Genomic DNA, 25,814 nt, shown 5'->3' on the forward strand with positions numbered 1-25,814 from the left:
GGGCCATACAGAGGGCAGACTCCAGCACCCACCTCAGGCTGTAGGTCACCATCTCCTGGGGTGGGCTGCTCTTCTTGGTTCTGGAATCAAAGCACAGGGTTAGGGAATAATGTGCTCTGACTCTGTGACTTAGAAAGCTGAATAATTGCTTTATTAAGCTATTCTATATTACACTAATACTATACTAAATTATATATTAAAGGGATATTATACTAAAGAATTTTACCCCAACACAACTACTAACACAGTCAAAACCTCCTTCTTGATCACCCTAATCACAATAGCAATCTACATCCACTCTGGAACAGAAAGCCTCACCTCCTTCTGAGAATGAAAATTCATTATAAACTTCAAAATCCCCATCAGCCTAAAAATAGACTTCTACTCCCTTACCTTCTTCCCCACTGCACTGTTCATATCATGATCTATCCTACAACTTGCAACATGAATTGAAATAAAGAATAATTTAATAAAGAAATACTAAAGAAAAACCCATGACTGTCTCCAGACAGTCACAATACATGTAGATATAATTAGTCAAGGAATTGAAACAACTTTCACTAGTGTCTAATTAACAAATCACTTTGAGTAAATAATCTCTATAACACATTCCACATGTGCAAAACAACAACAAGAGTAAATAAAGATTTATTTTCTCTTCTTCTTTGAGCTTCTCACTGCCTTTCCCAGAGAGAAATCCTTAAAAACTTGTGCCTGCTGCTTTCTGTGAAGAGCTGTGGCTATACACAGGAGCTGTTACTTTGCCTGCAGTGCAGAGATTGATGCCATGAGATATTGTGTACCACTGGCAGGCACACTGCAGGGTTTTGTGACCTAACTGCACATGGGCAGCTCCTCTGTCCCCTCTTCCTTTGGATGCTGAGCTTGCCAGGCACAATTCCACCAGCCCATGTGCTAGTTTGTCCAAGTCTCTTTTTACACCCTCTCCCTGCTCTCCTCCAGGCTTGGCACTGAAGGTTGGGTATCAACAGGTAAGATATGGCTCATGCTCACCTCCTTGCTTTGAGCTGTTTCCAGTAAACCAAAGCAAAAACAGCTGCAAGTGTCAGAAGAAACCCCACAATGATTCCAGCAATTATTGGCATTGAGAGTGGAGCTGTGTCTGCACTGGATCCAGCAGCTGGAATAGAAAGGAGAGAGTACAGAGAGAAGAATCAGTAAAAATGTTTTTTATGATGAGGGTTGTGAGGGCCTGGCACAGACTTCCAGAGATGCTGTGGCTGCCTCATCCTTGGAAGTGTCCAAGGCCAGGCTGGACAAGGCTTGGAGCACCCTGGGATAGTGGAAGGTGTACCTGCCATGGCAGGGAATGGAACAATATGAGCTTTAAGTCCTTTCCAACCCAAACCATTTTATAATTCTATGATAAATGGCTGCATTTATTATATTTATTATATTTACTATAGCCTACAAGCTCCCTCTGGCTGCTCTTTACCTCTAACCTGCACAGCCAGGTGGGGAAGATGCTGCTCTCCAGCTTACCTGAGAACATGGTGAATGTCACAGCAGGGGCCACTGGGTCATATTTGGTGAAGGCAGCAATGCTGAACCTAAAGGCAAAGCAGAGTTCTGAGTCAGCACAGCCTGAGCTGGGCACAGCAGCCAGAACCCAGCACCCAGGACCCAGGGGAACAGAACTGCTGCCTGGAAAAAGCTAGCTTTCTGTTATGGATTTAGGGAATGTGTGGAAATGGTCTTCCCTTCTTTTTATGCCTCTTGGACAAATTTGTTCAACTTGGAAAAGCATGAGAAATGGTTCAGAAAGCACCAATGGGAAGCAGCTCTCCTCCAAAGGATTATCAGCAGAGAAAGGTAGAGTCTGCTCTCTTACAGGACACAAAAAATTAAAACTACATTGTTCATGTCAGCTGGTTAGCAGGGCTGACAGGGAAGAGCTGAGCCCTGTTTGACATTTCAGCTAGAAGGGCCATGTCAGGACCCAGGACATCCCTCTGGCTGTCCTGAGCAGCCCAGACCCCTGCCAGGGGGCTCAGAGACCCTGGCACAGTGCCCAAAATGCCCCTGTGGTTTTGATTATGACCCAAAGAGCAAGTTACCAACCTTAGATGAAAATCTGCAAGCCATGACAAATTCAGTAGAACGATAGTGAATTTAACACAAGGTGAAAAAGTAGATTTTGGGGTTTTTAGAATGGGACTTCAGAGGGGCAAGATGGAGGAATTTGGGCATGTCCAGCCTTTCTCCTTCTTCTTCTTCTTGGCCTCCACCTTCTGCTGTGATGTTGGCACTTACAGATTGGTCTAGAGTAGAAGCTCACTGTCTAACATAGGTGATAGGTATTGGGAAGTGATTGTAAATATTGTACAGGTAGTTTTTAGTATAAAGACATAACACCACCCTGGGGGCAGGCAGAGGGCCTGGAACTGTCCTGCTGGACGGACCTCGGCAGGGCAGGAGAAAGAATTTTATAGATAAGATACAATAAACAACCTTGAGACCAAGAAATGAAGAGCTCTGACTCTTTCTTCAAGTGCTGGGCTGAGAAAAGAGACTTTCCAACTTTTCTTGGGGTCACTGTGACCAGCGAGAGATCCCGACAGGGCCAGACCTGCCCAGACCCCTCCTTGCACACACACTGTTCCAGATTGCAATGCAAGATGTTTTCCGTTGCCGTCTGTATGGCAGATTATCTTTGTCAAGTGGGCAGTTTGCCTTATCTCTCTCTGAGTGACCACAATCACTCCTCCCTGGAAGGGGACATCTGCTGATAACAGCTATTGAATGTCCCTGCATGGCTGATAAGAACTACAGCATCCCATTGGGAGATGTGAGCCCAGAGGGAGGAGCCAAGCATTCCTACCCAGATATAATCTGGAGATTCTGGAACACCAGCACAGCTTCTGCACTGGATTGCCCAGAGGAACAGCAGCTGCCTCTTCTTCCCCTGAATCTTCAGAGGCAGAGACTGCACCTTTCTCCAGGATCCCTGCTCCAGCAGAACCAGCCCTGACACTGCAGGAGGGCTGAGCCACAATTCCAATGGGACTGCTGCCAACACCCTGACCCACAGGGTGTCAGGCTGGGTTCTGACTCTGTCAGTGTTGTTCTAGTGTACTGCATTGTTTATTTTATCCTTTTTTTCCCTTTCCCTATTAAAGAACTGTTATTTCCTGCTCCCATATTTTTGCCTGAGAGCCCCTTAATCTAAAATTTATAGCAATTCAGAGGGGTGGGGAGGGTTTCCATTCTCCATTTCAGGGGAGGCTCCTGCCTTCCTTAGCAGACTCCTGTCTTTCCAAACCAAGACACACGCACAAGTGGCTGGTGCATCCTCTTCCCTGTGCAGGTCTGCCCCTCATCCCCTCCTGGCAGCAGGAACACCAATGCCCACAGATCTCTGACTTTCCTCCTGAGCAGTGACCTGGAGGGGCGTTTCTTGTGCCCTAAATGCAAACCAGAGCTTTTAAAGGCAGCACTGGATTTTAGCAGCCAAGGATTTGTTGCCTGTGTGTGGGTCCCCACACCTGGCTGCCAGGGCCAGACCTCCTCTGAAAATGAGCCTGCAGATGCCAAGGCATGAAAGATGATAAATAACTCACTGAAAGACATGAAACAAGAACAGAAATTCTGAGTGGGAATGAGCTGTCAGCTTTTCACCACCCTAATAATCATTAATTCATCAGCACAGTCTACTGTGGATATTTAGGTTGGATATTTAGGCTGAGTGTTCCATGCACTGAGGATATTTAGGCTGGATATTTAAGATATTTAGGTCAGATATTTAGGATATTTAGGTCAAGCGCTGTTTGTGCTGAGAACATTTATGTTTTTAGGGCAGTCAAACTGAAAGAAAGCTGTGGTGTAAAGTAAGAAAGCTGTGGTGTCAAAGTACCTTCTAGTCCTGAATAACTGGACAGTTCAGTACATGTTGGTGACTCATGGGACGGAATCATGGCAGGAGGATTAATGACAGGGCCTGGTGTCCCTGAGAAGCTGCTCCCCTGAGGGAGGTCCCTGCTGGATGAACACAGTATGAGAGTGCACTGTCACCACTGTCCTGCCAGGCAGGATCACACAGCACACAGAACTGCTCTCTGCTCTCCATGACCCCAGTCTGCCTGGAATTTCCCAGGCAATGGCTCTCTGGAAACTCCCTTTTTTATTCTCCCTTAGGAAAAACAGTCATTTCCCACCCTCTGGATGTTATCACCAATCTGAGCCAGTGCTGCCCTAACCAGCAGGTGAAGAGACCCTTTTAAGCACACGTGTACAATATAAAATATTATATTTAATAAATATAATATTAAATAAATATTATTAAATGTTATATGAAATAAATATGAAATATATTTATATTAAATAATATATTTATATTAAATAATGGAAGGAAGGAAGGAAGGAAGGAAGGAAGGAAGGAAGGAAGGAAGGAAGGAAGGAAGGAAGGAAGGAAGGAAGGAAGGAAGGAAGGAAGGAAGGAAGGAAGGAAGGAAGGAAGGAAGGAAGGAAGGAAGGAAGGAAGGAAGGAAGGAAGGAAGGAAGGAAGGAAGGCACTCTCCCATTGACTCTCATTCTCTTTTCCTAATGCTCTCAATGGTTTTATCACCATCAGCCATCCTTGCTGCCAGTTTCTTCAAAGTGAAACGGGATAACCTTCCAGACTGGGGGATCACAGAAATGCCTGTGGATGTGGTCCCCATTTGATGAAACTGAGCTGCTAAATTAACAGGACTGACTAAAGATACCATTCTTTGTTAGCAGTGGAAAACCTGTTTTTTCATCAGCAGCTTTAAAGGTACCCTACAAGAAAATATGTAGGATCCTATTCACTGTCAAATAAGACTCTAAACTCATGACTGTTGGATCCATGTGTGTGTCCCATGTGGAACTCAGACCTCAGCCTGAGTGTTTGCTAACCCCATCTCTGGACCTCACACTGAGTAGGCAACACTGGAACTGTTTCCAAATCAGTTTCATTTTTGCACTGTCTGCACATGGCTATGAGTCACAAATTAAGGTCCTACAAATTACAGCATCTGGTTTAGTTCCTGTTCTGAGGCTGGACATCTGCTCAGCTCCTGAGACAACACACACAGCCCTTGGCAGCCTCAGCTTTCCCTCTCCCTGCCAACTACACTGCCTAATATTCTCTGCTTGCCAGCCTTGCCTTCCTCAAATGCTGCTTGGTGTAAAACCCTTGGGGATCTCGGAGTGTGAGGCTGAGGTGACATCCAGGGAGCTGCTGGCATTCCTGCAGGGACACGTGCAGTCCTTTTTCTCCTCCAGCCCCTTCCCCTCAGGAGGGATGCTGACATCTCTCACCTGTACTGCTCGTTGGCTTTCAGCTTCCCATTGCAGGTGGCCCTGGAGTGGCCACACTCCTCTGTCCCCACGGGCACCCTCCAGGTGTTGGGGGAGCTCCTCTGATGGAAGGGGTTGGGAAGGAGCACTGCCAGGTAGGAGTCCTCTGTGCCATAGTAGTGATCGTACCACGTGCTGGACATGATCTCCTGGGTGGGCCTCAGCACTGCAGGGGAATGTGCAAGGTGGCAGTGACCAAAGGGACATCCAGGGCTCCTGCTGCCCTCCAGGGAGCCAGCACAGCCTGGGACATGCAGGGACACTTACGTGACTCATTGGTGGTGGCAATGACACCGTAGTACTCGATCTGGCCGTTCTCCTCGCTGAACAGCTCGGGGGAGATGATCACTGTGGAGCTGGCCTCCACTGGGAACACCTCTGCACGCAGGGGAGGGGGCAGAGCTGCAAGAACAACCAGCAGGCACAGAGAGTCAGGGTATCCCTGCTCCCAGACCCCCTGCTCAGCCTGGGATGGTCCCAGCACACAGCCAGAGCCCCGAGCCACCGCAGAGCAGTGCAGCCCCATGGGGCTCCCAGGCACCCCAAAGAGCCCCAGCTCTGACCAGCAACACCACGTGCTTCCTCCTGGGGTGTTTCCCCATGGAAGGATGTCACGGACATCTTTAATGAAAAATCCTTTCCTTAAGATTTTTCCCTCCTGAGAAGCTGAGAGACCTCAGGAACAAAATGTAAACAATGATTATCTGCTGCTGTGGAATGCAACAGGTGCATCTGTGATTGGTCTCATGTGGTTGTTTGTAATTAATGGCCAATCACAGTCAGCTAGCTCAGACTCTCTGAGCCACAAGCCTTTGTTATCATTCTTTCTTTTTCTGTTCTTAGGCAGGGATGGGGATCAGCCCTGGTCTGTCATGTACACATTGCGGGGTGCCAAGGAGTCTGCCAAGACAAGGAAGGGAGAATGAAATCTGCCTGTACATTCTCTTTCTATTCTTCTTTCTATTCATCCTTCTGATGAAATCCTTTCTTCTATTCTTTTAGTATAGTTTTAATATAATATACATCATAAAATAATAAATCAAGCCTTCTGAAACATGGAGTCAGATCCTCGTCTCCTCCCTCATCCTCAGACCCCTGTGAACAGTCACAGAAAGAAGGGACTCACGCTCCACTGCTGTGCTGCAGAGCAGAGTCACAGCCTGGCTCCTCAAGGTGTTCATGCCCACGGTGCTCACAAGGATTTGGTAGGAGGAGTTTGGCTCCAGCCCCTCCAGACTGGCCTCGCTTGAAGGGATGCTCATGGTAAGCCTGGAGGTGGGGGGTCCTTCAGAAAGTCTCTCTGTCACCACCTCATAAGCCTCCACATCTCCAGGAGAGCTCGTCCAGTTCAAGTAAAGGCTCCTTGACTCTGGTAGGCACAGCACATCCTTCACTGGATCCGGCTCTGCAAAGGAGAAAGGGACTGGACTCAGTGGATCAGAGAAATCCCAACCTGTGCCCTGCCAGCAGCTGCTCCCCAGGCCAGTGAGATGAGCAGAGCTCACACCTGCAGCCTGGGAGCCTGCTGTGCCATGGGCCACAGGACAGTGGGAATGGGCAGGGCTTGAGCTCACATCTGACAGGAGACATCGACCAGTGGAGATCTGCAAAGCCTGCTCTGCCACAGGGAGCCAGGAGATCTCTGTGGTGGGGCTAGCTCAGGGAGCCAATGGCTGCCAGAGGGTCACCCTGCTGGCTTTCCCCATCTCCCACCACAACACCTCCCATGCCTCTGTTCACACTCCAGACCTGAGGCCCCCCAGTGTTTCCCCCTCTCCCATGCTGCCCCCTCCCTCCCCACGGCACTGTGTACCCACCCACGGGCACTGCCAGGGGCTTGGTGCTGCTCCAGTAGGGCCCAGCCACGCAGCTCAAGGACACAGAGTAGTTCCTGCCTGGGATCAGCCCCTGCAGGAGGTGCTGGCCTTGTCCCCTGGCCAGGGAGTGCCTCCAGGGCAGGGAGCTGTTCCGGGGGTCCCGCAGCCACAGCTGGCACTCGTCCTGCTGGCCAGGGACACTGCCCCAGGAGATGAGCATGGAGCTGTTCCCTTCAGCCACCGCCGAGAGATTCTGGGGAACTGAGGGGGCTGCAACAAAAACAACACCAGGAGCAGTTACTGGTTTGCATGTGCTCTCTTCTGTTCTCCAGAGACACCAGGAGGACATGGGGGACACAATGAGACTCCACATGTTCAGTGATAACATTGCCAGAAATGACCTTTAAATGGCAGCTGAAGGACACACAGAGTGAGGAGTGTGAGGAGATGCATTCTTCTTCCTGCTAATTAGCAAGTTTCATTAGAAACCTGCCCGAAGGGCTCTGCACATGACTCCCTGCACCCTGCCAGGGGATGGCTGAGCGTGGGAGCAGGCACTGCTGGATTCCCCAAGCAAAGTATGGGGACTGTGGGGACGAGCACATGAAAAGGCTTATTGTGCTTATCTGCATTTCCACATTCCATAAAAAGAAAAAAAAAAGCCCATCCTCCCCTTATACCCCATGCCAGCAATTCTCTGAGTGCCTGGAAAAAATGCAGCAGGAATGGTGGGGTGTCCCCCCTAGCTGTGAGGCCTCATGGCCCCCAGGCTGTGGGTGTGTGGGTGTCATCTACCAGAGCAGCAGTGCTGTGCTCTTGTTCAGTGCCTGGAGGAGCCAGTGGGGCCATGGGACATGAGTTGCCTCCTGAAACAGCACTGGTGCCTGCCAGGCCCTGCCACAGGCAGCAGGATTGCCCTGCCCCACTCTCCTGCCCACCAAGGCTTGCCCAGCCCATGATCCCATTGGTACCTCCCACCCCATCTCATCCCATCCCTGGAAATATCCAAGGTCAGCTTACACAGGGCTCTGAGCAGCCTGATCCAGCTGAAGATGTCCCTGTCACTAGCAGGAGGGTTGGACTAGATGGCCTTTAAAAGGTCCCTTCCATTTCCAACCCAAACCATTCTCTGACCCCACAGCTCCCTGGCTGAGTCCCTGCCCTTCCCACTGTGAGCCCACCCAGCTGGGAAGGCTGAGCCTCAAGCAGGATGCAGAATGTCCAGCTCTGACACTTACTTGTCCAGTCACTGATGTTCCCTGCCGAGGCTGCGTAGGGCCCTGCCACAGACACCACCTCCAGCAGGTATTTGTGCCCTGGAGCCAGGCCAGAGAAGGTGAATTTGCTGGTGCCTTTCCCAACAGAGACATTGGCTGCCACAGTGCCTGAGCCTGAGTGGTACAGGAGGAGCCTGTAACCCTCCTGTCCCTGGGGCTCAGCTCTCCAGGACGCGCTCAGCCTGTTGGGGTAGCCCTGGTTGGTCATGTACACATTGCGGGGTGCCACGGGGTCTGCAAGACAGGATGGGACAAATGTCAGCAAAGGGACCCAGGACACTGCCTGGGGCTCCTGGCAGTGCCATCAGAGTGGTGCACCACACTTATTTCTCTAAGAAAATTAACTATGTATTTTACAGTTTAGATAAATTACTTCTAACGAGATTTAGATGCCCCACACTTCTCTAAGAAAATTAACTATGTATTTTACAGTTTAATTACTTCTAGCAAGATTTAGGATGCATCACACTTACTTCTCTAAGAAAATTAACTATGCATTTTACAGTCTAGATAAATAACTTTTAACAAGATTTAGGATGCACCACACTTACTTATCTAAGAAAATTAACTATGTATTTTACAGTCTAGATAAATAACTTTTAACAAGATTTAGGATGCACCACACTTACTTCTCTAAGAAAATTAACTATGTATTTTACAGTCTAGATAAATAACTTTTAACAAGATTTAATGCACCACACTTACTTCTCTAAGAAAATTAACCATGTATTTTACAGTACAGATAAATTACTTTTAACAAGATATAGGATAATTTATGTTAAACAGCACTCAAACTTAGAATGACTAAACTTTAATCACAAAAAATAATAAACTTAATTTTTATACAATAGTAAAGTGATAAAATGTAACTCAAGAGTACTTAAAGTACTAGTACTTTAGTACTTAAAGTATTTAAGTACTAAGTACTTAAATATAGTGAAACTTTACTTAATCTTATTAACATTCAACTTACTGAATGGTTATTTTTTATCAACTTATTGAAAGGTTATTATTTATAAATGTTTAACTTATTTTTATATTATTAACACAAAAGGTATTAAAATCTAGATAAAATAATATATATATTAGAAGATCTTTATATTAAACAGCACTTAAACTTACAATGAGTAAACTTTAACCACAAAGAATTATAAACTTAATTTTAATAGAATATTAAAGTGATAAAATGTAACTCATGAGTACCTAAACTTAAATATAGTGAAAGTTAATCTTATTAACATTCAACTTATTAGAGGTTATTCTTTAGAACTGTTTTAACTTATTTTTATAGTATTAACACAAAATGTACTAAAATTTAGATAAAATAAATAAAATATATATATTAGATTTTTATATTAAACAGCACTTAAACTCACAATGAGTAAGCTCTAACCACAAAGAATAATAAAATTAATTTTAATAGAACAGTAAAGTGATAAAATGAAACTCAAGAGTACTTAAATGGAGTGAAACCTAATCTTATTAACATTCAACTTATTAAAGGTTATTATTTATAAATGTTTTAATTATTTTTATATTATTAACTCAAAAAAAATCTAGATAAAATAAATAAAATCTATATATATTAGAAGATCGTTTAGATGGACAGCGCCCTTGGCCTCCACTGTGTGGCTCCACCCAGCAGCCAGAGGCAGCTCAAAGTTCTCTGTGCTTGTCTGAGCAGGGACAGCCCTGTCCCCAGGGAGGGGTGAGGAGGGGACACAAAGCCAGCCTGGGGACAGGGGAAGGTGAACTCCCCACTGCTGCTCCCTCCTGCCCTCACCCAGGCTGGTGGAGCTGATCACAGAATCACAGAATAATGGGGTTGCAAGAGACCTCTAAAATCATCAAGTCCAACCTATGCCCTAAACACCTCAACTAGACTAAAGCACCAAGTGCCATGTCCAGCCTTTTTTTAAACACATCCGGAGATTGTGATTCCACCACCTCCCTGGAAAGAGCATTAAAGTACTTTATTATTGTTTTGGTGAAATTTTTTTACCTAATATCCAACCTATATTTCCCTGACGTAGCTTCAGACTGTGTCCTCTGGTTCTGTCAGTGCTGCCCTGTGGAAGAGCCCAAGCCCACCTGTCTGCAACCTCCCTTCAGGAACTTGTAGAGAGCAATAAGGTCACCTCTGAGCCTCCTCTTCTCCAGGCTAAACACCCCCAGTTCCTTCAAATGTTCCTCACAGGGCTTGTGTTCCAAACCCCCTCACCAGCCTTGCTGCCCTCCTCTGGATGTGCTCAAGCATCTCAACGTCCTTCCTAAGCTGAGGGCCCAGAGCTGGACACAGCACTCAAGGTGCAGCCTCTGCAGTGCCCATACAGGGGCAGAATGAGCTCCCTGCTCCTGCTGGCCACACCATTCCTGATCCAGGCCAGGATGCCATTGGCCTTCTTGGCCACCTGGGCACTCTGCTGGCTCATGGTCAGCTGCCTGTCACCAGCACCCCCAGGGCCCTTTCTGCCTGAGCACTGTCCAGCCACCCCGTCCCCAGCTTGGAATGTTGTAGGGGATTTTTTTGACCAAAATGTGGAACTCAGCACTTGGACTTATTAAACTTCATACTGTTGGACTCTGCCCATCCATCCAACCAATCTAAATCTCTCTGCAGAGCCCTCCTTCCTTCCAATAGATCAACACAAGCTCCCAGCTTAGTGTGGTCTGCAAATTTACTAACTAAGGACTCAATGCCCTCATCCATGTCATCTATAAAAATATTAAATAGAACTGGCTCCAGCATAGACCCCTGAGGGACAGCACTGGTGCCTGGCCCCGTGTGGCCGCAGCACTGCTCACCATCACTCTCAGGGCCAGCCATGTGGAGATGATGAGAGTGGGCAGAGTCCTGCTCACTGCCATTGCCTGGGCTCTGCTGTGAAGGTCAGCAGGGCCATGGTCTGGGCCATGAGCTTTCCTGACTGCCCAGCAAGGCACACATCTGCTGGAACCCTGGATGCTGAGAATTTCAGACTTTCTGTGCCGAAAGGCACAGACCCACAAGAGAACACTGCATTTAACCTGAGGCTGTGGAGAAGCTTCCAAAACTGATTGATAGAACTGGGATTGTGGGTGTGGAGTTGGTTAGAAGTGTGTAATATCACAGGGTGGAGAACTTACAGTTGGGAGTTTTAGAATATAGAAATAAATATGAACCAAGATGGAGGTTTTAGGACAGAGACAGGTTGTTCTTCTTTACCTTCTTCTTCCTTCTTCTCCATGGGTTTGGGTGGTATTTTGTGATTGGACAGAAAAGTCCACACTGTGGGCTTCCAGGGATCAGTTATTGAGTTAAAAGGCAAAATAATTGAGGTGTCATTTCTTAATTGGATAGTTTAGCCTTAAAAGACCTTGTAACAAGAGATAGTTAGCCATTTTGTGCCTTGCGAATGAAAGACTGCAGAATTCAGTTTTGAGGCTGTAACACTGAGAAGAAACAATAAACACCTGAGTATGAATATGAACTGTCATCTCAAGTGCCTTCAATTCCTGACAGAGGCAGAAAAAACAAGCAGAGAACCCACACACATCCCCTCAGAGTAGGTACTCACACGTCCAGTTGCTGACGTTCCCTGCAGGTGCCCTGAAGGCGCCAGCCACAGATGCCACCTCCAGCAGGTATTTGCTGCCTGGTGCCAGCCCCGTGAAGGTGAAGTTGTGGCTGTCCCTGCCCAGCAAGGCTGTGGCTGCCACAGTGCCCAGGGGGGCCCGGTACAGGGTCAGGCTGTATCCATCCCTGCCCCCAGCTGGGGCCCCCCAGGCCACGCTCAGCCTGTCGGGGTGCCCCGGGCTCAGCAGGCGCACGGCGGCCGGGGGCAGCGGGGCTGGGGAGGAAACACAGGTCAGTGCCACAGCTGGGCACAGGGACAGGCTCCATGGGGAGGAAACACAGGGCACTGCCACAGCTGGGCACAGGGACAGGCTCCATAGGGAGGAAACACAGGGCACTGCCACAGCTGGGCACAGGGACAGGCTCCATGGGGAGGAAACACAGGTCAGTGCCACAGCTGGGCACAGGGACAGGCTCCATGGGGAGGAAACACAGGGCACTGCCACAGCTGGGCACAGGGACAGGCTCCATGGGGAGGAAACACAGGGCAGTGCCACAGCCACAGCTGGGCACAGGGACAGGCTCCATGGGGAGGAAACACAGGGCACTGCCACAGCTGGGCACAGGGACAGGCTCCATGGGCAGGAACACAGGGCACTGCCACAGCTGGGCACAGGGACAGGCTCCATGGGGAGGAAACACAGGGCACTGCCACAGCTGGGCACAGGGACAGGCTCCATGGGGAGGAAACACAGGGCACTGCCACAGCCACAGCTGGGCACAGGGACAGGCTCCATGGGGAGGAAACACAGGGCACTGCCACAGCCACAGCTGGGCACAGGGACAGGCTCCATGGGGAGGAACACAGGGCACTGCCACAGCTGGGCACAGGGACAGGCTCCATGGGGAGGAAACACAGGGCAGTGCCACAGCTGGGCACAGGGACAGGCTCCATGGGGAGGAAACACAGGTCAGTGCCACAGCTGGGCACAGGGACAGGCTCCATGGGGAGGAAACACAGGGCACTGCCACAGCCACAGCTGGGCTCAGCACAAGGAGATGCCCCACATCTGTGCTGCAGGAGCTGGGCAGCAGCAGGGCTGCTGTGGCTCTGTGGCAGCTGTTTCCTGCCTGGCTGCTGGCTCAGACTGTGGCTGGCTCTCAGGGACAGGGTGTGGCCCAGGGCCAGGCACAGGCTCCTCGTGCTGCATCCAGCAGAGAACAAGCACTGGGTACTTGTGTGGGTGGCAAATCAAGCAGGACAGCTGCACCAGTGTGGTGCCTGGCTGAAATGGGAAGGGAACAGAAGAACACTGCAAGGAGAGCATCACACTCACGTGTGCAGTGGGTGATGTTGGGGGTGCTGGCATGGAAGGGCCCAGCTGTGGCCCTCACTGCCACGCTGTAGCGGGTGCCAGGGCTCAGTTTCCTCAGGATGTGGCTCCTGGCATGGCCACCCAGCAGTGTGTGCCCCACAGGAGTGCCAGATGCTGTCTCATGGGCATCCACCACGAAGCCTTCTGCCCCTCGGCCCAGCACTGCCCAGGTCACCACCAGGGCTGAGGCTGAGGGGCTGCTCAGGGTCAGGTTCACAGGGGCCAGGGGATCTGCAAAGCAACAGGGAAACAGACAGTGAGCCCTCCTGCTCAGTGCTGAGAGCTGTGCCCAGGGCTCCTCCAGGCAGGCTGGAGCAGAGCTCCTCTGGAGAGCAGCCTGGGCACAAAGGGCCAGGCAGGGCACGTGGCTTTGGGAGTATCATCCCTGGGGTGTGCTGCTGGATGTGGCAGGGGAGATAACCAGAGCCTCTGGGGTGGATTGGGGACTGGCTCTGTGTCCAGGATGGAGTGAGGGCAGTGAGCAGAAGGGTGGGACCATCACACAGAAGCTGTGGGCACGGCTTGGGATGTGGAAGGTGGCAGTGGTGCTGTGGAAGGATCAGGTAGAGGCTCACAGGGGGGTGCCCAACCCAGGCAGTCAGACTCACATGTCCATTGGGTGACGTTGATGGAAGAGGCTTCTAAGGAGCCTCTCACAGCAGTGACCTGCACAGCAAACTTGCTGCCTGCTTCCAGCTGAGTCCAGCTGGTGTTCAGGGCATCTGGACTCAAGGTCTGGACCTGAATCCTGCTCTGGGTGCTGAGGCTGTACAGAGTAACATGGTAGTGGTCCCTCCTGCCCGGGGGCTCGTTCCAGGATGTGTAAAGCTCTGAGGAGCTGCCTGGGTTGGTAAGGCTCAGATTTGTTGGTGCATCAGGAACTGTGAGGAAAAACAAGACACACCAGTCAGAGAGGAAAAGAAAAATTCTGAACATGCAGCCATCTTCATACACAGAGACTGTGAGAGGCAGGAAGTGACCACAGGCCGGCTTCACCAGAAACCAGGCCAGGGTGCCCTCCTTCTCCTTCTCCTTCTCCTTCTCCTTCTCCTTCTCCTTCTCCTTCTCCTTCTCCTTCTCCTTCTCCTTCTCCTTCTCCTTCTCCTTCTCCTTCTCCTTCTCCTTCTCTTCTCCTCCTTCCCCTTCCCCTTCTCCTCCTCCTCCTCCTCCTCCTCCTCCTCCTCCTCCCCTCCTCTCCCCAGGTGCCAACACTGATGCCACCACCCGTGGGTGCCAGCTGCTGACCTGTGCAGCCGGTGACGTTCTCGGGGAGGGAGCGGTAGGGCCCAGCCACTGCCCAGATCCTCACAAGGTAGCATGTCCCTGCTTCCAGCTGTGCCACAGTGACATTGGTGCTGTCCTTCCCTGCTTCCAGGTTCCTTGGCGGTGCAGAGGAGCCCTCCTGGAGCAGGCTGAGCAGGTATCCATCCCTGTGGCCAGCAGCAGCCTCCCAATGCACAGCCAGAGCCTGGGCTGTGCTGGCAGGGCTGGCAGACAGGGCACGAGGAGCCAGGGGGACTGTGGGAGAGAAACAGCATCACTGGGGCACACCTGGGCCGGGCAGCACTGATCTAGTGAGGGATGGAGCTGGCAGCTGCAGGGCTGGGGCATGCACACAGTGGGTGGAGCAGGGAGCTGGGCTGTACCGGTGTAGCCGATGGCAGTCTGAGAGGAGATGCGGTGAGGCCCGGCCTGGGAAATGATCTCCACGCGGTACCTGGAGCCTGGCACCAGCCCCTGCAGGGCCAGCTGGGTCACTCCCCGGGGCACTGACACATTCCTGATGATGGACAGCGACTCGGCCACTGAGAGCTGCACCAAGTGATCTCTGCCACCTCCGGACTCCACCCAGCTCACGCGCAGCTCCTGGGGCTCCCGGCCAGGCTGCACACTGACGTTGGCCAGGGACAGGGGATCTGCAGGGAACAGAGCATGGGCACCCATGAGGTGGTGCAGGTGTCACAGACATCTTTTCATTAAAATCCTTTCGTTAGGATTTTTCCTGCTGAAGCTGAGAAGTTTCAGCAACAAAGTGTAAACAATGGTTATCTGCTGCTGTGGAATGTAACAGGTGCATCTGGGATTGGTCTCCTGTGGATGTTTGGATTTACTGAACACTCACAGCAGAGCTGCTCTCGCTTTCTGCCGGGACACAGATCTTTGTTATTCATTCCTTTCTATTCTTAGCTTAGTTAGCTTCTGAGAACTTTCCTTTTATTTCTTTTTAGTATAGTCACAATGTAATATATGTCATAAAATAATAAATCAAGCCTTCTGAACATGAGGTCAACATTCTCGCCTCTCTCTTCATCCTGCAGCCCTTGTGACCACTGTGACAGTGAAGGAGCCAGGGCACAGCCTGCACCTCTGCACAGGGCTGAAGGAGAAGTGGGGACACCTGCTCACTACATCTCCTGTTCTCCTGGGGGACATGCAAGCTGCCTGTGCATGTCCCCAGGGTGCTGCTGGCAGGCAGGTGCTGAGAGCTCCCAGTGGGCTGCTCTGCTCCACAGACAGGGAGCAGCAAGCCCACACAGGTCTCTATGCTTCCTCTCTCACATCCCTCTCCCACCAGTCCCTGGCTGGCCTTCAGATCACCAGAAGGTTCAACTTGACTGGGGAAAAGGATCTTTTGGGTCCCAGCACACAGCACCTAACCTATGACACATGCTCTGTCTTCCAGGACAGGGAGCATGCAGGTCTCACTGGAGCCCTCCCTCCACCCAGACAATTTTGTGTCACTGCTAGTCTTACAGGCACTGCCAGGATGTCCCATCCCTGCAAGAGACTTGGAATACTTCTGACTCACATGTCCACTCGGTGGCAAAATGTGATGAGGATCTGTATGGGCCAGCGAGGACAGTCACCTTCAGGAAGTACTGAGTGCCAGGGGACAGCCCCAGGAATGTGAAGTTGTGGGTGTTTGGCCCCACTGAGGTGTTCCTCTGTGCTGCATGGCTCTTGCTGTAGAGCTGGAGGTGGAACTGGTCCACATCCCCAGCAGCCCTGTCCCAGAAGGCCGAGAGCCCCATCGGGCGCCGGGTGTTGGTCAGCGTCACTCCAGATGGAGCCAGGGGGTCTGAGAGAGAGGAGACAGCCAGGCAGTGAGGGGAGACAGCCAGGCAGTGAGAGGAGGCTGTGCTGGGCACCCTCCCCTGTCTGTGCCTGCTGGGGTTAGGTCAGGAGTCAGCACAGCAAACCCAGAGCAGCCAGAGCTCCTGCTCCACAGCAGACATGGGAGTGGGCCCCCATCTTCCCCTCGGTGACATTTGGGAATGTTTTCTGTTCCTCCTGCACTGCAGACCCTTTTACTTCCACCATGGCTCCAGCTGACCACCCATTCTGTCTCTCTATGCACCCTTGTCTCTGGTTCCCCACCTCCCCACACATGGGCCACTCTGACAGAGCATTCTGCTCTCAGGGGCAGGGGTGGTTGCAGGGTGACCTGCAGCAGGGTGAGGTAGCACTGTCACACTCACATGTCCAGTCAGTGGCTGATCTCACAGGAGATCTGTAAGGCCCAGCCACAGCAGCCATCTCCAGCGTGTACTGCCGCCCAGGGACCAGGTTCTCCAAGGTGACATTGGTCCAGTCACTCCCCACAGTCACATTCCTGACCTGCTCCCGGGACTTGGTTTCCCAGAGGGTGCCTGTGTAGCCAGTGCTGCCAGAGGAAGCTGCTCTCCAGGAGGCTTGCAGAGAGGTGCTGTGGCCCCCATTGCTGAGGGTCAGCTGCTCTGGGGGCAAAGGGTCTGCGAAAGGAAAGGTCTAGAATCACCTGGCAGAAATACAGCTCCAAATGTGCTGGGGCAGGAATCCCTTCCCTAGATAAACCTGCACCCAGGTGCCTGGACCACCCCTGCTGACACCCACACGCCAGTGTGGCAGAGACTGGGACAGCACAGCTCAAACTGGCAGAGAAAAAATTGTTCTGGTGCTGGAGGGGGTGGTGGGTGGTGGAGGGGGTGGCTGAAGGCAGTGACAGCCTGAGTGCTGGGATTCATGAAGTTAGAGGGCTTTGAGAAAATGGTTAAAAAGGGCAGGCTTCAGGTAGAAGTTTTGTTAGCATTGCACATACAGCAAAAAAGTTTTCTAAGCAGTAGAGCAGACGTGACAAATAACAATAGCTGCTCCGTCCTGTTCATAACTATATATAGTAGCCACAGCACCTGAGCAGTGCCACAGGAGGGTGGCTGAGGAGGAGGAGGAGAAGGGCACTGGGCTCAGCTGCCCCTTGTGCCTGGTGACTGGGGAACAGCAGGGTCACACACATCAGCAGCACCTCTGCCTCCTGCTGAGCCTTGTGCCCAGTTATTGCATTCAGCTGTGGAAGATGCGTGCTGTCAGCGCCCTGAGGTGTGACATCAGGGGAAGGGATTCCTCTATATTTCCTAGTACTAAAAACTAAAGAATCAATCATCATCATTCCACAATCACCCCAAAACAATACAGAACTAATCCTAAAACCAGGGAAGGAAGGGGCTTCCTTTTCTTCCCCCCCCACCCCCCAAAAAACCCAAACAAAAATATAAATCATGATCACAAATCATCAATTAATCATCCACTAAACTTCAACATTCTTGTACTTTACAAAAAAGCACAACCCTGAAGATGTTAAGATGGCAGCCACACACACCCAAGGACAAAAGACTCGGTCCCACCATCTGGGGCTGTGGCACTCACATGTCCAGTTGGAGATGCACTGGGGTGAGGATGTGTAGGGCCCAGCCACAGTGCTGACCTCAAAGCTGTACAGGCTCCCAGGGTGCAGGCCCTCGTAGGTGAAGCTCCTGGCACCCCTGGGCAAGGAGCTGTTGTGCACAGGGTGCTCTGCAAGGCTGAGGAGCAGCAGGTAACCCTCTCCTGAGGCCTCCTCCCAGCTGGCCAGCAGCCTGTGGGGGCTGCCCTGGCTGGACAGGCTCACAGCAGAGGGTGCTCGTGGTTCTGCAGGGGACAAGGACAGCACAACATGGGGCAGTGCATTAGGCATGGCTTTCACAAGATATTTTCTGCTTTTCAAATTGGTCTAGGTGACCCTAGAGCAGGGGGGGTTGGACTAGATGATCTCCAGAGGTCCCTTCCCACCCTAGCAGTGCTGTGATTCTGTGACACTGCAGTTGTCTCCACCCCACACAGGGGCAGAAGGGGCTGCAGGGAGAGCTCTGGGAGACCCTCAGCATCACAGGTTGGTGGGTATCTCCCCACAATTGTCCCTCCCCAGAGTGGCAGCACTGGGACAGCACCAGCTGTGGCTCCACAGGTCACCCACGAGAGACTGAGCACAGGGAGATGTCCCCTCTGGGGGCTGGTGGTGCTTCCCTGCCCATCCAGATGTGCTGAGGGGAGGGCAGGAGCTGCCTGCAACCTGCCAGAGTGCAGAAGGCACCAAGCAGGACCTGGTCTTGCTCTGTGCCTGGCACAAACCTGCCCAGGACTCTAAGCCCACCCTCACCAGGAGCTGTGGGGAGGCAGAATTTCCTGCTCTTGACACCAGGTGTCCCAGGTGCCCTGTCCCTGTGCCTGCCTCACCCCCAGCCCCCTGCAGGCAGCAGGAACAGCCCCAGGGGTCACACATGGCTTTCTGCTCACCTGTCCAGGCTGCTGAGCTCTGAGCTGATGCCCTGTAGGGCCCTGCCACGGCCACCACCTGCACAGAGTACTGCTGGCCAGGGCTCAGCCCGTGGAAGGTGACGTGGTCGTTGTCCCCACCCACGGAGATGTTCCTGCTTGGAGCACTGTCCTGTCCCTCCTGCAGGGTCACCAGGTAGAAGTCCCTGTGTCCCCCTGGGACACTCCAGCGAGCCTCTAAGGAGTTCTGCTCCTCTGCACTGCTCAGGGTCACATTGTCAGGACTCAGGGGGTCTGGAAGGGAACGGGGTTGTGCGAGTCAGGGTTATGGGGCACTCTGTACCCCTTACACTGCTGAGCCTCATTCCTGCAGGGTTACATCCAGCCTGAGACATCCTTTTGGACTGAGCCATCTGCACTCCCCAGCACAAGCATTCCTGGACTAACAGAGTCCAGACAAAGCTGGCAGCCTTGCTGGGAAATTCCTGAAAGTCTCCTTGCACTCCATTCACATCCCACCATGAGCTTGCTGATATTCCCAGGAACTGGCCTGGACCAAGCTCCTGGCCCGACGCCCCTGGCTCGTGTGTCTGGCATGGGGGAATTCTGTTCAGTGGAGCAGGTCAGAGCTGCAGACAGCAACAGCAGGGATCAGCCTCACTCCAGAGCAGAAAGAAACCAGCTGGAGCTCTGGAGGCCTTCCAGAATCCCATCTGCACGGAGCAGGGAGCAAGCTCAGCCTCCCAGGCTGGCAGGTGGAGCAGGAAGGAGCTGGGGATTTGACAACTGGTGGCACCCAGCCCCTCCCAGCACACACATGAGCAGCGTTTGGCCAGTGCCAGGACAGGTCACTGGCCACAGCAGCTCTGAGTCTGCAGGCTTGGCACCTCCATCCTGTGAGGGTCAATGCTGTTCAGTGTGAATCTGCTCTGCCCTCTTCATTTCCATCCTGGTTTTCCTGGAAACATCTGGGAGAGCCAGTTCAGCACTGGAACCTTTTACTGGGCTATGGATGTGGTGTCACCAGCAAAGCTCCCCTCTTTCAGGGCCCTCATCAGGCTGAGGCCAGAGCAGAGAGTGGCTGGGGGAAGGTGCAATAGAGGGTTCTGCAAGGGCTGCCCTCACTGTTTTAACCTGGCTGTATTTGCACAGCACTCATCATGTTGGGAACATCCACCAGGATGAGGTGATCAGCTGCTACCACAACATATCCTTGACAACAATCAAAGAACACCAAAAATCCATTCCATAGAACCACACAACTGTGGAATGGTTTGGATTGGAAAGGACCCTAAAGCTCATTCATTCCCACCCCCTGCCATGGACAGGGGCACCTTCCACTATCCCAGTCTTCCAGCCCTGTCCAGTCTGGCCTTGGACACTCCCAGGGATGGGGCAGCCACAGCTGCTCTGGGCACGCTGTGCCAGGGCCTCAGCACCCTCACAGGGAAGAATTTCTTCCTAATATCTGATTTAAATCTCTCCTATTTTGGTTCAAAACCATCCACCCCTTGTCCTACCACTGCCCATATAAAGTCCTTCTTGTTCTTGCATAAGCCCCTCCCAGAGGCCTCCAGTTCAAACTGCTGCCCCTTTGCCCCATTTTTTCTGCTGCCCTTGTACAGCCATGAGAGCCAACCCCCTGAGGCAGTGAGCACCAGTGGGATCTGCTGCCCTTCCATCCTCCTCCTGGGGAGAGCGCAGAGGCTGCTCCCACTGCATGCCAGGGAGAAGCAGGCCAGCACAGGGATCCACCTGCTGAAGGGATCCACTGGCCCCACCACAGCAGTGCCCCACAGCTGGGTCCTGGAGCAGCTTTTAGCCAAGCAAAACCACCCTGTGCACCCAAGGATTTTTGTACTCAGAGGCTGGAGCAGAGGCAGGGAGCAAGCTGGGGTCACCAGGCTGATACTCACATGTCCAGGCAGAGGCATTGGGTCCCAGGGCAGTGTAGGGCCCAGCTGTGGCACTGAGCCCCAGCCAGTAGTGGGTGCCAGGGTGCAGATGCTGGAAGGTGTAGCTGCTGAGGCCCCTCCTGGCTGACAGGCTCATGCTGACCTTCTGGGTGAGGAGGTTGTGGAGCTCCAGGTGGAGCCAGGCAGACCCTGCAGCCCCTGCCCAGGAGGCCACGAGGCTGGTGCTGGAAGCTGGGCTGAGCCTCAGCTGGGTGGGGACGGAGGGAGCTGAGGGGAAGAGAGGACACAGCAAGGGTCAGCACTGGGGATGGTGGTGCCTGCAGCCTCCTCTCTCCCTCTGTGCCCTCAGCTGCTCTCTATGGCCTGGGTGAAGGTCTGGTAGGGGTCTGCTGAGGGATGTCTCTCCTGTGCCCCCTCCCACACAGGCTGGAGGTCCCTCCACATTGCCATGTTCTTTCAGGCTGCAGGGGTGGCAGACTGGGCACTGCAGCACTCCCACAGCTCTCGGCAGCGAGGAGATCCAGGATCCCCACACTGCCCTCTCTGCTGGGCACAGGCAAATCCAAGCCCTGGGTGCAAAGTTTTCCCCTTTGGCCCAAGCACTCAGCTCACAGTGGGGATGTGAAACACTCCAGCCATTCCCCACCATTCAAGTTCCCCATCCCAAGCCTGGAGACCTCCTCCCCTTGCCAGCCTGCCACATGTGCTGCATCCTTCCTATCACCCCTCCCTCCCCGGGCACCCATCACTCCCTACCTGTCCACTGGTGGGCACTGGTGCTGGCCTGGAGGGTCCCAGCCAGGGTGCTGACCTTCAGGGCATACTCACTGCCCGCCTGGAGCCCCTCAAAGAGGAAGGTGGAGGTGCTGGGCAGGAGGGACACGTTCCTCAGCAGGCTCTGGGAGTGGCTGTGCCACAGTGCCAGGCTGTAGCCGTCCCTGTGCCCGTGCCCGTGTGCCCAGGCTGCACGCAGAGAGGAGGAGCTGCTGCTGCTCAGAGTCAGGTTCAGGACAGCTGAGGGACCTGTGTGGCACATGGACAGACACTGCTGCTGCTTCTGCCACAGCCTGAGCTGTCAAACTGCTCACAGGCTGGTGGAGCTTGCCTTTGCCTGGCAGCTTCACAGGAGCCAGTCCCAGAATCCTGGGAGGGACCCTAAAGCTCATCCAGTCCCACCCCCTCATCAGGCAGTGCTCAGTGTGAATCTGCTCTGCCCTCTTCATTTCCCTCCTGGTTTGCCTGGAAACATCTGGGAGAGCAAGTTCAGGACTAGAACCCTTTCCTGGGCCATGGACATGGTGTCACCTGCAAAGTCCTCCTCCTTCAGGGCCCTCATCAGGCTGAGGCCAGAGCAGAGAGTGGCTGGGGGAAGGTGCAATAGTGGCTTCTGCCAGGGCTGCCCTCACTGTTCTGACCTGTCAGAGGCTCCTGCATTCCTTGGCTGTATTTGCACAGCACCCATCATGTTGGGAACATCCACCAGGATGAGGTGATCAGGTGCTGCCACAACATATCCTTGACAACAATCAAAGAACACCAAAAATCCATTTCAAAGTACCACAGGACTGTGGAATGGTTTGGATTGGAAAGGACCTTGAAGCTCCTTCATTCCCCCTTCCACTATTCCAGCCCTGTCCAACCTGGCCTTGGGACATTCCCAGGGATGGGGCAGCCACAGCTTCTCTGGGCAACCTGTGCCAGGGCTTCACCACCCTCACAGGGAAGAATTTCTTCCTAAGATGTGATCTAAACTTCTCCTCTGCCAGTTTAAAACTCCTGCCACCATCTGCCCATGTAAAAAGCCCCTATTTCTCCATTTTCAAATCCCCTCTAGGCACTAAAAGGCATTTCAAGGTCACCTGGGAGCTTTCTCCTCTCCAGGCTGAACAACCCCAGCTCTCAGCCTGTCTCCAGAGCAGAGGGGCTCCAGCAGGGACTCCCCAAGCACAGCCCCATGACCTCCCTGACCACCCACCAGCCTCCTATGGGCTGTGTGGCTGCACCATCCCCTTGGATCAGTCTCAGCAGCTCCTCTGAATGGAGCAGGGAGGCTTGGTCAGGCCCAACACATAAAGGTGAAGCCATCATCACCTGGAAGCTCACCTGCTGACAGGTCCTCTGTTCCTGGTGGCCCTGTGGGTCCTGCCACCTGCCTTTCTGTGACAACCAGCTTCTGCCTCTGCCACTGCTGCCTGACAGCAGCCCTTCCACTGCCCAATCTCCTCCCTCCAGCTCTACTCTTCTTTGCTTTGTTTCCCACCTTCACCTGCACTGACTTACTCAAGGATCTTCTGGAGAGGTGCAGGCAAGAGCTGCCATCCCCACCTGAGCTGTAGAACCACCAGCCCTGTCCCCTTCTCCAGCCCTTGGCGCAGAGCAAGGCCTGGGGGTGAGCAGTGATTGACAGAGATGTGCCAAAATTGTGGGGCAGGTGCTCCTTCCTTGTGGCTACTTCTTGACTTCCAGGCATGACATTTCCCTCAGCTCTCTGTGAGCCACACCATGGGCTGGTCCATCATTATCTCCATTTTTCTAGGAGAAGACACAGTACAAACCCAGCCCATACAAGGAGCAGGGGCAGGACAAGGATGAAGGAATGATCCCTAAGACTCTGGGGACCCAGGAAGGACTTTAATTCTTGTGAAAGTGAGGAAAAGCCCAACCTAAGATTCGGGACACAGAAAGGACCCTATTTCTGGTGAAAGTGAGGAAAGGACCAACCTAAAACTCTGGGGACCCATGAAAGACCCTAATTCTTGTGAAAATGAGGAAAAGCCCAAGCTAAGACTCTAGGGACCCGGGAAGGACCCTAGTTTTTTGAAAGTGACAAAAAGCCCAACCTAGGACTCTGGGAAACCAAGAAGGACCTAAATTCTTGTGAAAGTGAGGAAAAGCCCAACCTCCCACAAACCACTAGGACTCCAAACAGCACAACAACCACTGGAAGGAGCACTGAGGTCCTGGGAGCCCTTACTTGTCTGTGCTGTGATGGTCTGGCTGGTGGTGTCCCTGCAGGCCAGCGTGGCTGTCACCTCGATCTCGTAGCGTGTGCCAGGAGTCAGCCCATGGAACCAGAAGCTGGTGGTGTTGGGTCCAGCAGAGCCATTCTGCAGCAGCATGCCTGACCCCAGGGGGGACAGGGCAAGGAAATACCCCCTGGCACCTCCCTCTGGCTCATCCCAGGACAGGAGGAGGGAGTCTGAGCGGTCATGGTCACTCACACTGACATTCAGGAGGGTGCCTGCAGAGGCAAAGCCAAAACTCTCAGCAGGGATTGGTGGTGTTGGGTGCCAGGCTGCAGGGCCAGCTCCCAGCCACCCACCCCTGCTGAGGTACAGCACCACCCTGACCCCAAGGGCTCTGAACAGCCTTCTGAGGAACATTCAGAAACCTTCATTAACTCAGGTCAAAGAGATGCTCCAAACATGGAGCGTCTGCTCCACTGGAGAAAGACCAGAAGGCTTCAGTCACCATGGGCTTTGTCCAGAGAGTCCTGGTTTAAGGCAGAGAAGTTCCTTGGCTGGGTATAATCCACTGCTCATCACCTTGGCTGGCCTGAGCCCCCCAAAAAGATGTTGAAGGCTCTGGATCCACCATGGAGAAGCAAGACAGGGAGCAGGATGGATGTGGCAGGGGGACCATTGTGATCCCTGCAACAGTCTCTGCCCCTGTGTGGGCTCTGACAGAGGAGGGGCAAAGGCTGCTTTGGGGGATCCATACAATGAGTCACCCCCATCCTGCCAGTTCAGAGGTGGCAAGGGAGGAGTGGGATACTGCATGCATGGAGGAAATGTGGGACCAGAGTGACCCTGCTGAGGTGTGTCCCTGCCCTGGCTGTGCTGCAGCAGTGAGGACAGTGCACTGGGGCTGTGGCATCCCAATGGAGTGTCTGGGGACAGGGAAGTGGCATTCAGGGCTTGGCCTAATTGCTGGGTCAGTGGCTGAAACTGCTATTGAATTCCTGCCCTTGGAGCTGCTCAGGGTCACCCACACAAGAGGAGCCAAGCAGAGCCTGTCTGTCAGGTCCAAGCTGGTGGTGTGACCAGGGCAGGGCCCATCTCTGCCTCACAATGTCTCCAGCAGACTGTTACACACCCCAGTCCTCAGCCTTGCTGTCAGTCATGGAACCATTTAGGTTGGAAAAGCCCTTTAAGATCATTGAGTCCAACTGCTCCCCCAGCACTAACCCAAGTCCCCAGGTGCCACATCCATAACCTTTCTATGGCACTCAGCCTTTGGAAAATGCCAGAACAGCTGTAGTGCTAATACGACATTTGTGAAATAATTAGCACTTAAAATTTATGGTGTCCAACGTGTTCTGACAGGCTTACACAGGGTCTGGCACAGTGAGACAGCAGGAACCAAACACAGTGACTGCCCCAGAGCCCTGCCATGGGGCACATTTACAGCCAGGGAGGAGCAGTGTGGGGTGGAGGGACACCATTGGCACTGCTCAGGAGCTCTGTGTGTGTGTCTTCCCCAGAGCTGAAGACTTTCAGAACTATGTGCAACTTCTGTTCCATGCAATGCTCTGCTTTGGAGCCTGCTGGTGAGGGCAAAATGACCAGAGGTCATCAGGTGGACATGAACAGGAGCATGTAGTGCCCCACAGGGCCATCCCTGGGAAGTTCAAGTGTGTATTTAGGATCAGCCAGCTCAGGAAAGGTAACATTTAGCTAACTAAATGCAGCTGGGTGCCATGGGTGAGGTGTCTATACCTGGGCCACCCTTGCTGTCAGCAGACACCCAGAGCACCAGGCAGAGCTGACCTGAAGGCAACCCACAGCTCACTGTCCAAACAAACAGGATGGTTTGTTACTGCAAGCTCTTTTTATCTCCTGAAGGTGTGAGCTCTCAGCCCATGTTTCTCTGCTTCTCTTGAGTTTCCGGCAGCTCCATCACCTGCCTCCCTCTGTCACCCTCCTCACATCTGCAGCACAAATGTACCTAAAATGGGCCAGAGG

At 52.7% G+C, this 25,814-nt stretch overlaps 1 protein-coding gene across 1 annotated transcript in view; it reads right to left on the reverse strand.

Annotated features, from left to right (window-relative positions):
- The window catches only part of LOC134430222 (receptor-type tyrosine-protein phosphatase V-like), a 54,860-nt gene that overhangs the window by 20,676 nt on the left and 8,370 nt on the right, over window positions 1–25,814 (reverse strand). Inside the window, exons 4-23 of the mRNA XM_063177793.1 lie at window positions 23,825–24,091; window positions 21,607–21,873; window positions 20,851–21,117; window positions 18,956–19,228; window positions 18,050–18,310; window positions 16,846–17,118; window positions 16,176–16,445; window positions 15,013–15,282; window positions 14,612–14,884; window positions 13,975–14,247; window positions 13,328–13,597; window positions 11,992–12,264; window positions 8,396–8,668; window positions 7,158–7,427; window positions 6,467–6,745; window positions 5,608–5,742; window positions 5,302–5,506; window positions 1,504–1,571; window positions 1,015–1,141; window positions 33–80 (exon numbers count right to left, since the gene is read on the reverse strand). Coding sequence (XP_063033863.1) covers window positions 33–80; window positions 1,015–1,141; window positions 1,504–1,571; window positions 5,302–5,506; window positions 5,608–5,742; window positions 6,467–6,745; window positions 7,158–7,427; window positions 8,396–8,668; window positions 11,992–12,264; window positions 13,328–13,597; window positions 13,975–14,247; window positions 14,612–14,884; window positions 15,013–15,282; window positions 16,176–16,445; window positions 16,846–17,118; window positions 18,050–18,310; window positions 18,956–19,228; window positions 20,851–21,117; window positions 21,607–21,873; window positions 23,825–24,091 — 4,642 coding nt within the window. The remainder of the gene's footprint in view (window positions 1–32; window positions 81–1,014; window positions 1,142–1,503; window positions 1,572–5,301; window positions 5,507–5,607; window positions 5,743–6,466; window positions 6,746–7,157; window positions 7,428–8,395; window positions 8,669–11,991; window positions 12,265–13,327; window positions 13,598–13,974; window positions 14,248–14,611; window positions 14,885–15,012; window positions 15,283–16,175; window positions 16,446–16,845; window positions 17,119–18,049; window positions 18,311–18,955; window positions 19,229–20,850; window positions 21,118–21,606; window positions 21,874–23,824; window positions 24,092–25,814) is intronic.

The sequence above is a fragment of the Melospiza melodia genome, chromosome 28 (genome assembly GCF_035770615.1).
Source record: "Melospiza melodia melodia isolate bMelMel2 chromosome 28, bMelMel2.pri, whole genome shotgun sequence".
Lineage (NCBI taxonomy): Eukaryota > Metazoa > Chordata > Aves > Passeriformes > Passerellidae > Melospiza > Melospiza melodia.